Here is a 12,731-nt window from a genome sequence, read left to right as displayed (position 1 = left end):
TCCTTGTATGCCCTCTCTTTTGCTTTTACTTTGGCTCTGACTTCACTTGTCAGCCACAATAGTGTCCTTCTTGCATTTGAAAATTTCTTCTAATTTGGAAGATATCTGCCTTGCACTTCCCTTATTTTTCACAGAAACTCCAGCCATTGATACTCTGTTGTCCTTCCTGCTAGTGTCCCTTTCCAGTCAATTTTGGCCAGTTCCCCTCTGTATGCCATTGTAATTTCTGTTATTCCACTGAAATACCGACTCATTGGAATTTAGTTTCTCCTTCTGAAATTTCAAAGTGAACTTTATCATATTGTGATCACTGTTCCCTAAGGGTTCCTTAATCTTAAACCCTCTTATCACCTCCAGATCATTGCACAACACCCAATCCATCACAGCCGATCCTCTAGTGGGCTCAACAACAAGCTGTTCTGAAAAGCCATCCCTTAAACATTCTACAAATTCTCTCTCTTGAGGTCCTGTACTGACCTGGTTTTCCCAATCCCTTTTCATGTTAAAATCCCCAATGATTATCATGAAATTGCCCTTCTGACAAGCCTTTTCTATCTCCTGCTGTAATTTGTAATCCACATACCGACTGCTATTTGGAGGCCTGTTTACAACTGTCCTTTTACCCTTGCCATTTCTTTACTCAACCCATAGAGACTCTACACCTTCCGATCCTATGTCATCCCTTTCTAATGATTTAATATTTTTTATACACAGAGCCACACCACGCCCTCTGCCTACTAACCTATATTTCCAAAACACCATATATTCTTGGGCATTCAGCTCCCAGTGGCAGCCATCCTTCAGCCAAGTTTCAGAGATGGCCACATCTCTGTACTGAGTTTCAAGATCATCCATTTTATTTCTTATGCTGCATACATTCAAATATAACACTTTCAGTCCAGTATTTGTTGCTTTCTGTTGTAAATCATCCCACTGGTTGTGTTTATGCCTCATCTCCTGCCTGTCCTTCCTATCATCTCTGGTGCACACTATCTTTGATTTATTTATGTTTTCCCCTTCCTCAGCCCTATCATTCCGGTTCCCATCCCCATGCCAAATTAGTTTAAACCCTCCCAAACAGCTCTATTAAACCTGGCTGCTAGGATATCAGATCCCTTTGGTTTCAGGTGTAACCAGTCCTTTTTATACAGGTCGTACCTCCCCCAGAAGAGACCCCAATGATCCAGGGACCCGAAACCCTGCCCCCTACACCAGTCTCTCAGCCACGCATTAATATGCCTGATCATGCTATTCTTGCACTCGTTAGCACATGGCACAGGCAGCAATCCTGAGATTACTATCCTGGAAGTCCTGCTTTTCAGCTTCCTACCCAACTCCCTGAATTCTCTCTTCAGGACTTCCTCCCTTTTTCTACCTATGTCATTGGTACCAATGTGGACCAAGACTTATGGCTGTTCAACGCACACGCACAACACACTGGAGGAACTCAGCAGATCAGGCAGCATCCGTGGAAACGAACAGTCAACGTTTTGGGCCAAGACCCTTCATCAGGATTGTTCATAGCTGTTCACCCTCTCCCTTCAGAATACTCTGCACCTGATCTGAAACATCCCGTACCCTGGCACCTGGGAGGCAACATGGGATACCATGCGGGTATCTCTTTCAGCTGACAGAACCTCCTGTCTGTTCCCCTCACTATGGAATTCCCTATGACTACCACATTCCTCATCTTCTTCTCTCCCTTCTGCACCATGGAACCAGGCTCAGTGCCAGAGACCTGATCGCGGTGGTCGACTTCTGTCAGTTCATCCCCTCAACAGCATCCAAAATGAGATAACGATTACTGGGGGGATGGCCACAGGGGTGCTCTTCCTTTCCCTGACTGTCAACCCATTTGTCTAATTCCTGCAGTTTCGGGTGACCAACTCCCTGTAGCTCCTATCTATCTCCTGCTCACTTTCCCTAATAAGCTATAGGTCATCAAGCTGCAGCTCCAGATCCTGAACATGGTCTCTCAGGTGCTGCATCTCAGTGCATCTGTTGCAGATGTGGCCATCTGTGAGACTGGTAGATTCCTAGGATACCCACATCTGACACCCAGAGTAAAGTACTAACCCTACAGACATGCTGTCTATTCCTCCAGAAAAAAAAATGCAAGGAAAAAAACATAGTCCACCTACCCATTTGCCTCGCCAAAGCCCGAATGAGCCAAAGCCCTACCACTCTGACTCAAACCAGTCTGTCAATGACCACTCTGCTGGGCAGTGTCTTCCTTTTATCCTTTTAAAGAAAAGTTATGAAAGGGTCAATAAACTAGGTACTGTTAGAGCTCTAGAAAATTACAAGGCTGCCAGGAAGGAGCTCAAGAATGAAATTAGGAGAGCTAAAGGGGCCACAAGAAGGCCTTGGTGAGCAAGATTAAGGAAAATCCCAAGGCATTCAAAAAGTTATGTGAAGAGCAAGAAGATGAGCATGTGAGAATAGGACCAATCAGTAATGATAGTGGAATCATGTGCATGGAGCTGGAGGACTTAGCAGAGGTACTTAATGAATACTTTGCTTCAGTATTCACCATTGAAAAGGACCTTGGCAATTGTGGCAATGACCTACAGTGGACTGAAATGATCGAATGTATAGACATTAAGAAAGAGGATGTGCTGGAGCTTTTGAAAGGTTTTAAGTTAAATAAGTCACTGGGACCAGACGAGCTATACCTCAAGCTACTGTGGGAGTGAGGAACAAGATTACTGAGCATCTGGTGATGATCTTTGCATTATCAATACAAATGGGAGAAGTACCAGATGATTGGAAGGGTACAAGTGTTCCCTTGTTCAAGAAAGGGAGTAGAAATAGCACAGGAAATTATAGACCAGTGAGTCTTACTTCAGTGGTGGGCAAGTTGTTGGAGAAGATCCTGAGAGGTGGGATTTATGAGCATTTGGAGAGACATAATCTGATTAGGGATAGTCAGCATGGCTTTGTCAAAGGCAGGTCGTGTCTTATGAGCCTGATTGAATTCTTTGAGGCTATAACAAAACACATTGATGAAGGTAGAGCAGTGTATATAGTATATATGGATTTCAGTAAGGCATTTAATAAGGTTCCCCATGCAAGGCTCATTCTGAAAGTAAGGAGGCATAGGATCTAAGGAGACCTTGCTTTGTGAAGCCCAGAATTGACTTACTCACAGAAAGCAAAAGGTGATTGTTAATTCTGCACAGAGGTTCATATTCTGCACAGAGGTCAGTGACCAGTGGTGTTCCACAGGGATCTTTTCTGGGAGCCCTCCTCTTTGTGATTTTTATAAATGACCAGGATAAGAGAGTCTTGTACAATTTTAATATTACATGCCAAATTGTACAAGGCATTGGTGAGGCCAAATTTGGAGTATTGTGTACAGTTCTGGTCACCAAATTATAGGAAAGATGTCAACAAAATAGAGAGAGTACAGAGGAGATTTACTAGGATGTTACCTGGGTTTCAGCACCCAAGTTACAGAGAAAGGTTGAACAAGTTAGGTCTTTATTCTTTGGAGCATAGAAGGTTGAGGGGGGGACTTGATAGAGGTATTTAAAATTATGAGGGGGATAGATAGAGTTGACATGGATAGGCTTTTTCCATTGAGAGTAGGGGTGATTCAAACAAGAGGACATGAGTTGAGAGTTAAGGGGCAAAAGTTTAGGGGTAACACGAGGGGGAACTTCTTTACTCAGAGAGTGGTTATTGTGTGGAACGAACTTCCAGTAGAAGTGGTAGAGGCAGGTTCGATTTTGTCATTTTAAAAAAATTGGATAGGTATATGGACAGGAAAGGAATGGAGGGTTATGGGCTGAGTGCAAGTAGGTGGGACTAGGTGAGAGTAAGCATTCGGCACAGACTAGAAGGGCTGAGATGGCCTGTTTCCGTGCTGTAATTGTTATATGGTTATAAGAGAGTCGAAGGGTTGCTAGTAAGTTTGCTGATGACACAAAAGGTGGGGGTGTTGTGGATAGTGTGGAGGGTTGTCAGAAGCTACAGCGGGACATCGATAGGATGCAGAACTGGGCTGAGAAGTGTCCGATGGAGTTCAACCCAGATAACTGTGTAGTTCATTACAGTAGGTCAAATTTGAAGACAAAATATAATATTAATGGCAAGACTCTTAGCAGTGGAGGATCAGCAAGATCTTGGGACCTGTGTCCATAGGACACTCAAAACTGCTGTGCAGGTTGACAGTGTTGTTAAGAAGGCATATGGTGTGATGGCCTTCATCAACAGTGGGATTGAGTTCAAGAGCCATGAGGTAATGTTACAGCTTATAAAACCTGTACTGTGGAGTACTGTGTTCAGTTCTGGTCACCTCACTATAGGAAGGATGAGGAGATTTATAAAGGTGTTGCCTGGATTGGAGAGGATGTCTTATGAGAATAGGTTGAGTGAACTTGGCCTTTTCTCTTTGGAGCAACGGAGGATGAGAGGTGAACTGATAGACGTGTATGAGATGATGAAAGGCATTGATCATGTGGATAGCCAGAGGCTTTTTCCCAGGGTTGAAGTGGCTAACATGAGGGGGCATAGTTTTAAGGTGCTTGGAAGTAGGTACAAGGGGGATGTCAGAGGTAAGTTTTTCACACAGAGAGTGGTGGGTGTGTGGAATGCACTGCCAGCAACGGTGGTAGATGTAGATACAATAGGGTCTTTTAAGAGACTCTCAGATAGGTACATGGAGCTTAGAAAAATAGAGAGCTATGCGGGAGGGAAATTCTAAGCAGTTTCTAGAGTAGATTACACAGTTGGCACAACATTGTGGGCCGAAAGACCTGTAATGTGCTGTAGATTTCTATGTTCTAAGGTGTTGCTCCTCCACCCTGATGGTGGCCCTGGACCAACATGTCGGAACAGGAATGGGAATCAGAAAGAAAATGTTTGGCAGCAGAAAACCGCATCCTGGGAACAGATGCACAAAGGTGAAGGAACTGAGAAAAGGGAATAGCATTTTTACAGAAAACAGGGTGGGATGAGATATATTCAAGATAAACATGGGAATCAGTAGGTTTATAAAAAATGTTAATTGATAGTTTGTCTCCAGTGGTAAAGACAGAGAGATCAAGAAAGTGGAGAGAGGTGTCAGAAATTAGATACATAAGATAGCTTATATCTAGTACATAGATTAATTGTACATTCATAAAGTGTCACTAGGTACATGATGCAAATGATAAAGTAGAGGTGGGGGGTGGGTCAGTGGGCGGAGGTATTGATCAGCCTTACTGTTTGGGGAAAGTAACTGTTTTTGGATCTGGTGGTCCTGACATGGATGCTACATAGCCTTCTCCCTCATGGGAGTGGGACATATAGGCCATGAGCAGGGTGAGTGGGACCCTTCATGATGATACTAGCCCTTTTCCGTGACATTTCTATATATATCCTTGATAGCAGGTAGGCTGATGCTGTGATGTATTAGACCGTTTTGACTGCCATTGTTGAGACTTCCTGTCCACTGCAGAGTAGTTTCCATACTATGCATCATGCACTGACAGAGCCAAAGGGCCGAACTCTGTAACTCTATATACATCCTTGATGTTGGGTAGGCTGATGCCAGTGATGTGTTGAGCAGTTTTGACTTCCCGTTGCAGAGCCTTCCTGTCTACTGCAGTGCAATTTATGTACTATGCAGAAATGCAGCTTGTTAGGATGCATTGGGCAGTTTTGACTACCCATTGCAGTGCCATTCTGTCAAGACTCCAGAGACACCAACCCAACCTGAATCAGAAATAGAATCAAGCTTAATATCACTGGCATATATGTTTACCCTGTCAGGAACATGTTGGTTTTCAACTCTGAATATTTCTCCAACTGAACAGACTTGCCTCAGAGGAGATGCTCCCAGTTTACCTTTGGCTGGTGTCCCTTTATGTTGATGAAATTATGAGATCTTCATTGTAACTCCAGCCCTGCTTTTGTCCAGAACAACTTTAAAGTAAATGCAGTTACAGTCACTTTTGGCAAAATGATCTGTACTGAGATTCTTTTCATCTGACCAGTACTCATCCCATTAATGCTCCATCTCTCAATTGTCTACTTGCACACTGTTGCAAAAAGCTTTGCTCCTGGCCACACCTCAAAAATTACACTCAGAATCTTCAAAGTTAAAGCAATCCTAGTTCATATCTGATGAACTTATAAAGTCTTATGAAGGATGACCTGTGTTTAATACATTATCTGTTCCTATGACTCCAGTTGATGTTTGGGAGCTCTGTAATACCACCAAGCAAAGTGACACCACCATTTTCATTTCTAATCTTCATCCACGTCTTTAAGTAGATGGAATGGTATGGAGGGATTTGAAGGATGTGTTACTGAGGGAGGGAGGTAGATCATTGAAGGAGAGATGTAGAGGGAAGTAGGTCATTGAGGGATGGATGTGGAGGGAGGGAGGTCTTTGAGGGAGGAATGTGGAGGGGGAAGGTCACTGAGGGAGGAATATCGAGGGAGGGACGTGGAATGAGTTAGGTCAGTGAAGGAGGGATGTGGAGGGAGATAGGTCAGTGAAGAAGGGATGTGGAGGGAGGTAAATCACTGAGAGGAATGGGCAGGGAATTAGGTCACGAAGGGAGGGATGTGCAAGTAGGAAGGTCATTAAAGAAGGTATGTAGCAGAAGAGAGGTGTTCACTGTTGGATTGATGTGAAAGGAAGTAGGTCATTGAGGGAGGAATGCAGAGGGAGTTAGGTCATTCGGGGAGAGATGCTGAGAGAAGTAGTTCATTGACAGAGGGATGTACAGGGAGTTAGGTAGACGGAGGTTGGCCACTGAGGGAGGGATGTGAAGAGAGGTAGTTCATTGGAGTTGGAATGCGGAGGGAGTTATGTCGTTGTGGAGGGAGGGAGGTCACTGAAGGAGGGATGTTGAGAGAGGTAGATGACTGGGGAATGTAGAGGGAAGTAGGTCATTTAGGAGGACTGTGGAGGAAAGCAGGTAATTGAGACAGGAATGTGGAGGAGGGTGGTCACTAATGCAGACATATGGAGGGATGTAGATCACTAAGGAAGGATATAGAAGGAAGTAGGTCATTGAGGGAGAGATGTGGAGGGAGGTGTTTCAGTGAAATGCAGGTGAAGGGGGTAATTGAAGGAGTGATGTGGAGTGAGATAGGTCATTGAGAGAGGGATGGATGGAGGGAAGTCATTGAGGGAAGAATGTGGAGGGGGAAAGGTCACTAAGGGAGATATGTAGAGGGAGTTAGGTCACTGAGGGATGTGGAGTGAGAGAAGTCACAGGGAGACGTGGAGGTAGGTCAGTGAAGGAGGTAGGTCATTGAGGGAGAGATGTGAAGGAAGGTAAGTCATTAAGGGATTGATGTGGAGGGAGGTAGGTCATTGAAGGAGGGATGTGGAGGGAGGAGTGTCATTGAGGGAGAGATGTGAAAGGTGGTAGATCATTGAGGCGGAGTTGTGGAGGGAGGTATGTCACTGAGAGGGAATGTGGAAGGCGTGTCACTGGGGAAGTGAAGGGTTGTGTGGAAGAGGAAGATGACCAGAATCCCTCTGAACTGACATCTTGGTCATGATCTCACTGAGTGGTGATGAGCTGAGTGCCTGTACTTAGTTTTCTTCCCAGTTTCTGTCCACCCTGGTGTTCAGTGAAGGGACAAAGGCACCTCACAACCATCCACCCCTACTATGGGTCAGACTCAGTCTGGAGCTCATGTCCTAGTGAGGACTGGGAGGGGAAGGGATGGTCGTACATCATTTTTTTGCAAAACTACAAAGGTTTATTTGCATAAAATACAAACATCTAGTATTTGCAATAGAGTGAGCAAATTCAAATCAAAATATGACCCATGAATGCATCCCCAGAAGAGGGAAGGAGTTGGCCCGGGCACTCCTGTGTGCCAGGGTAGTGAGCTAGTTACCAGTTGACTCTCAGATCAGATCCCAGCTCACAACAGAGCAGGACTGTGAACTGTCTCATGCAGTGAACAGCTTCAGTGTTGCAGTAGACTACATTCTTACACGAAACCACTGGACACCAATCTGGACCCAATGTGTGAACAGTGTTGGGTGAGGCTCCACCACTGTGTCAGGTTAGGAGCTAACAAGAATGTGTTCCTTTCTCTTGCAGAGTGAGCCAGGGCTGTGTGTCCTCATACCGGGAGATCCAGAGAGGCAGCACATGGCAGAGTGCGATCAGTATAAGGCCATCCCGTACCACATCAACGTGGTTGACCATGTGGTGAGAACATTGCCCATACTCTCCGTGCATTTAGCTTTTGACATTGGTTCCCAGTGGAGGTGGTTCAGTAGGAAGGGGGAGGTAGAGTGGGATGGAGAGTTCGGGAGTGGGGGGGGGGGGTGAAAGGCTCCCACCAAAACCATGGACAGCAGTAGGAAGGAAATAGAGAGACTGCAGAGGTGCAGAATTACATAGCAGATCCCTGATGGATCAGAGACAGGAGCAAGAGTCCGAAAGTGCATGGAGGGGTGGGGGGAAGGAGAATCAGGGGAGAGATCTGGGAAATGAGGTGAGGAGAGTGAGAGATAGAGAGGATAGGGAGGGGCTGGTAGCATTGAGGAAACAGATAAGCTGCAGAAGGACTTAGACACATTAAGAGTATGGGCAAGAATGTGGCAAATGAAATACAATGTTGGAAAATGCATGATCATACACTTTGGTAGTAGAAATAAATGTCTAAATAGGGAAAAAATCCAAAAGTCTGAGATGCAAAGGAATTTGGGACTCCTTGTGCAATCTTACAGGTAGAGTCACTGATGAGGAAGGCAAAAGCAATGTTAGCATTCATTTCAAGAGGTCTAGAATATAAGAGCAAGGATGTGATGCTGAGGCTTTATAAGGCACTGGTGAGGCCTCACCTTGAGTATTGTGAACAGTTTCAAGCTCTTCATCTAAGAAAAGATGTGATGGCATTGGAGAGCGTTCAGAGGAGGTTCACAAGGATGAATGCAGGAATGAAAGTGTTATCATATGAGGAATGTTTGTTAGCTTTGGGTCTGAACTTGCTGCACTTCAGAAGGATGAAGGGGGATCTCACTGAACCCTTTCGAATGTTGGAAGGCCTAGACAGAGCAGATGTGGAAAGGATGTTTCCCATGTGAGGGAGTCTAGGACAAGAAGGCACAGCCTCAGACAGAGGAGCATCCATTTAAAACAGAGCTGTAGAGAAATCTATTTAGCCAGAGAATGGTGAATTTGTGGAATTTATTACCACAGGCAGCTGTGGAGGCCAGGTCATTGGGTGTATTGATAAGTTTTTGATTGGACACGGCATCAAAGGTTACAGAAAGAAGGCTGAGGAGTAGGGCTGAGGAGGTGAAACAAAAGAATCAGCCATGATTGAATGGTGGAGCAGAATCGAGGGGCCAAATGGACTAATTCAGTTCATATGTCTTACTGTCTTATCAGATGGGAAAGTGACGTATAGAGAGTGTGGAAAGGACAGCCCGATGGGTAGAGATGGTGAGAAGAACTGAGGAGCAGAGAGTGATTGGTAGAAAGGGTGGGGAGGAGAGAGTGAGGTGAAGAAAGGGTATGAAGAGTGTCTGAGGGATAGATAGGGTGTGGAGAGGTGGGGAGGGGAGAGTGAGGGGGAGTAAGGCTGGGGGCAGAGTGAAGGTAGAGAGGGTGGAGAGGGGAGACTGAGGGGAAGAATAGGGGGAAAGGGGTAAGCGATGGTTAGAAAGGGTGGAGAGAGGTTCATAGACAACAGTGAGAGATCGAGAGGGTGGGGAGGATAGACAGGGATTGAGAGGGTGTGGAGGAGAGTCTGAGGGGTTGAGACATTTGGGAGTAGTGGGAAAGGTGTTGTGAGGGTTTGAGAGGGTGGGGAGGGGAGTGTGAGGGGTAGCGTGGGTTGGTAGGGGAGAGTAAGAGGTAGAGATGGGGAGTGGAGAGTGAGTGATGGAAAGGGTGGGGAGGGTTGATTGAGGGATAAGAGGGCAGAGAGGCAGTCAGGATATAGAATGATATGAAGGGAATAGAGTTAGGGCAGAGGGAAGGGAAATGAGGGGTGTCAAACAAGATGGGAAGAGAGTTGGAGTTTGAGGATGATGTATGAGAGGCAGGGGTGAGGAAATTGTGGAGGATGAGGGCAGAGGGCTGTTGATACAGCACTGGGGAGAGACTGAGTGCAAAGATAATACCTATTGTTTTATTCTGGCCTTTAACCTTTGCAAAATGAATTTTTTTTTTGCAGAACTCAGTGGCGAAAGAGCTGGGAGTCAAACCACTCCCAACTGACCATATGATCGATCCCTAGCCACAGTTAGTGGGCTGAGACTGACTGGCAGATACTGAGGAGCTGAGAAAGGCCAAAGGGACCTCTTTGCCTTTGATTGTGTAGTGATAATTCCTGCATTTGCTGCAATTTGTTTTCAGTTAGTTCAAGTCTGACCTCGGCACTTGCCCAGGCAGAAGCTTCACTTGGTGCAGGGGTGGCAGGAGGGAGCAAGTTCACAGGGTTAGCAGATGTTTTGGGGTTCATTGCTTATGTCATCCTCATGCAGTTGTGTTGTGTGTTGTGCTTTAGAATTGCAGAGAATCCCCTCTGCTCAATAAAAGGTGCTGCTTTTAACCACTACTCATTTGATCTCACTAAAGACCTGCTGGCTGAAAGAAACTCTGTGGCTCTGCATAGGCCACAATACATATTGACCCTTCGCCATGAATGAAGGAACATCACACCAGGGAGTGGTGAACCAAAGGAGTGTCACACTGTGGGAGGGGCCGTACTGAGAGAGGCTCAAACTTGCCAAATAACAGGTTTGGAATCCACCAGAAGACTTGGGAGTGTGGAGTATCACATCGGCAGCAGACTGAAATAGTTCTTTTGTCTGGGAGGATTTGTTTCAGTGAAGTTTTTCGGTCCGTGTTTCTCAGCGCTGAGTGGTGAATGCGGCTGGTAGTTTGCCAAAGTTCAAGTCTGACTTTGCCAGGAACAGGGACAGATTTATTCCAATTGTAACAACGGAAACCCCCTCTCATTCAGAGTGCCTAATCCAGAGTGGCTAAGTGAAGAGGACTTTGAACTTTGGAGCAGCGGATCAGCTGGAGAAAATGTTCATCTCTTCGTGACTTTTGCACAGATAGTGCTGAGGTTTCTTCTAACACTGCACAGATCTCCTTGCCTATCTACTCCTTCTCCCCTCACATCCCATCCAGTTTCATATGAGTGTTTGCTGGTGTTCCACTGGGTGTAGACTGTTTGACTGTTTCCCCGCTCCCCCCCCCCAGCGGTACTATTTGAACTGCGCCATGGCTGGGTGCAGTTCCAAGATGGCGCGGCCCAAGTCCTATGCACTAACTGCTGACTCAAGAGCGGCAGCTCTCGAAGTGAACCACCTGTTCAAGTTACTGTGCTGTGCTTACTTCATTCGGTAGGAATGCCGCCAGAAAGGCTACAGCGGAGACTGTTGAAGGCCATGAGGGCATTGTTACAGTAGTGGTTTTGAACGGGAAAACTCCTGTTTCATTTGAAATCACTGTGTTAAAGGTGGGGAGGGTTTTTATGCAGGTAGAGCCGGTGCTGGGCCCCGTGCAGATGGCTTATTCAGGAAGTCAGAAGGCATAGGATCCAGGGAAGTTTGGCCAGGTGGATTCAGAATTGGCTTGCCTGCAGAAAGCAGAGGGTTGTGGTGGAGGAAGTACATTTGGATTAGGGTTGTGACAAGTGATGTCCCACAAGGATCGGTTCTGGGACCTCTACTCTTAGTGATTTTTATTAAAGACCTGGATGTGGGAGTAGAAGGGTGGGTTGGCAAGTTTGCAGATGACACAAAGGTTGGTGGTTTTGTGGATAGTGTAGAGGATTGTCAGAGATTGCAGAGAGACTTCTGCATAGGATGCAGAAGTGGGCTGAGAAGTGGAAGATGGAGTTCAACCCGGAGAAGTGTGAGGTGGTACACTTTGGAAGGACAAATTCCAAGGCAGAGTACAAAGTAAATGGCAGGATACTTGGCAGTGCGGAGGAGCAGAGGGATCTGGGGGTACATGTCCACAGATCCCTGAAAGTTGCGTTACAGGTAGATACCGGTAGTTTAGTTAAGAAAGCTTATGGGGTGTTAGCTTTCAGAAGTTGAGGGATAGAGTTTAAGAGTCGTGAGGTAATGATGCAGCTCTATAAAACTCTGGTTAGGCCACACTTGGAGTACTGTGTCCAGTTCTTGTCGCCTCACTATAGGAAGCATGTGGAAGCATTGGAAAGGGTACAGAGGAGATTTACCAGGATGCTGCCTAGTTTAGAGAGTATGCATTATGATCAGAGATTAAGGCTTTACTCTTTGGAGAGAAGGAGGATGAGAGGAGACATGATAGAGGTATACAAGATATTAAGAGGAATAGATAGAGTGGACAGCCAGCACCTCTTCCCCAGGGCACCACTGCTCAGTACAAGAGGACATGGTTTTAAGGTAAGGGTGGGAAGTTCAAGGGGGATATTAGAGAAAGGTTTTCTTTACTCAGAGTGGTTGGTGCGTGGAATGCACTGCTTGAGACAGTGGTGAATGTGCAAAGGACAATAAACTGCAAATACAAAAAAAAAATAAATGAGCAATAAATATTGCAGACATGAGTTTTTGAAACCCCCTCTCCCATGTATTGGCATCCTTAATGAAGGAGACCTGAACTGTATACATTTGGTCTCACCAATGTCACATATAGGTGAAGTATAACCTCCCTAGTTATGTATTCAGTTCACCTAACAATAAACAATAACAGAATCAGAATTAGAATCAGGTTTATTATCATCAACATGTGACATGAAATTTGTTAACTTAGCAG

General features: G+C 45.6%; 1 protein-coding gene across 3 annotated transcripts in view; it reads left to right on the top strand.

Moving 5' to 3' along the window:
* The window catches only part of LOC140728782 (uncharacterized oxidoreductase YjmC-like), a 100,851-nt gene extending 90,269 nt beyond the window's left edge, over nucleotides 1–10,582 (top strand). For 2 of the 3 annotated variants that reach the window (XM_073047737.1, XM_073047736.1), the window contains exons 10-11: nucleotides 8,061–8,171; nucleotides 10,150–10,582. In XM_073047737.1, the coding sequence (XP_072903838.1) occupies nucleotides 8,061–8,171; nucleotides 10,150–10,212 (174 nt within the window). In that variant the 3' untranslated portion in view covers nucleotides 10,213–10,582. The remainder of the gene's footprint in view (nucleotides 1–8,060; nucleotides 8,172–10,149) is intronic. The other variant, XM_073047738.1, reaches the window with a different exon arrangement.
* Nucleotides 10,583–12,731: the final 2,149 nt, after the last annotated feature.

Source organism: Hemitrygon akajei, chromosome 6 (genome assembly GCF_048418815.1).
Source record: "Hemitrygon akajei chromosome 6, sHemAka1.3, whole genome shotgun sequence".
Lineage (NCBI taxonomy): Eukaryota > Metazoa > Chordata > Chondrichthyes > Myliobatiformes > Dasyatidae > Hemitrygon > Hemitrygon akajei.
The sequence above is the reverse complement of the archived record's forward strand: the minus strand, read 5'-3'. Positions and strand labels throughout refer to the sequence as shown.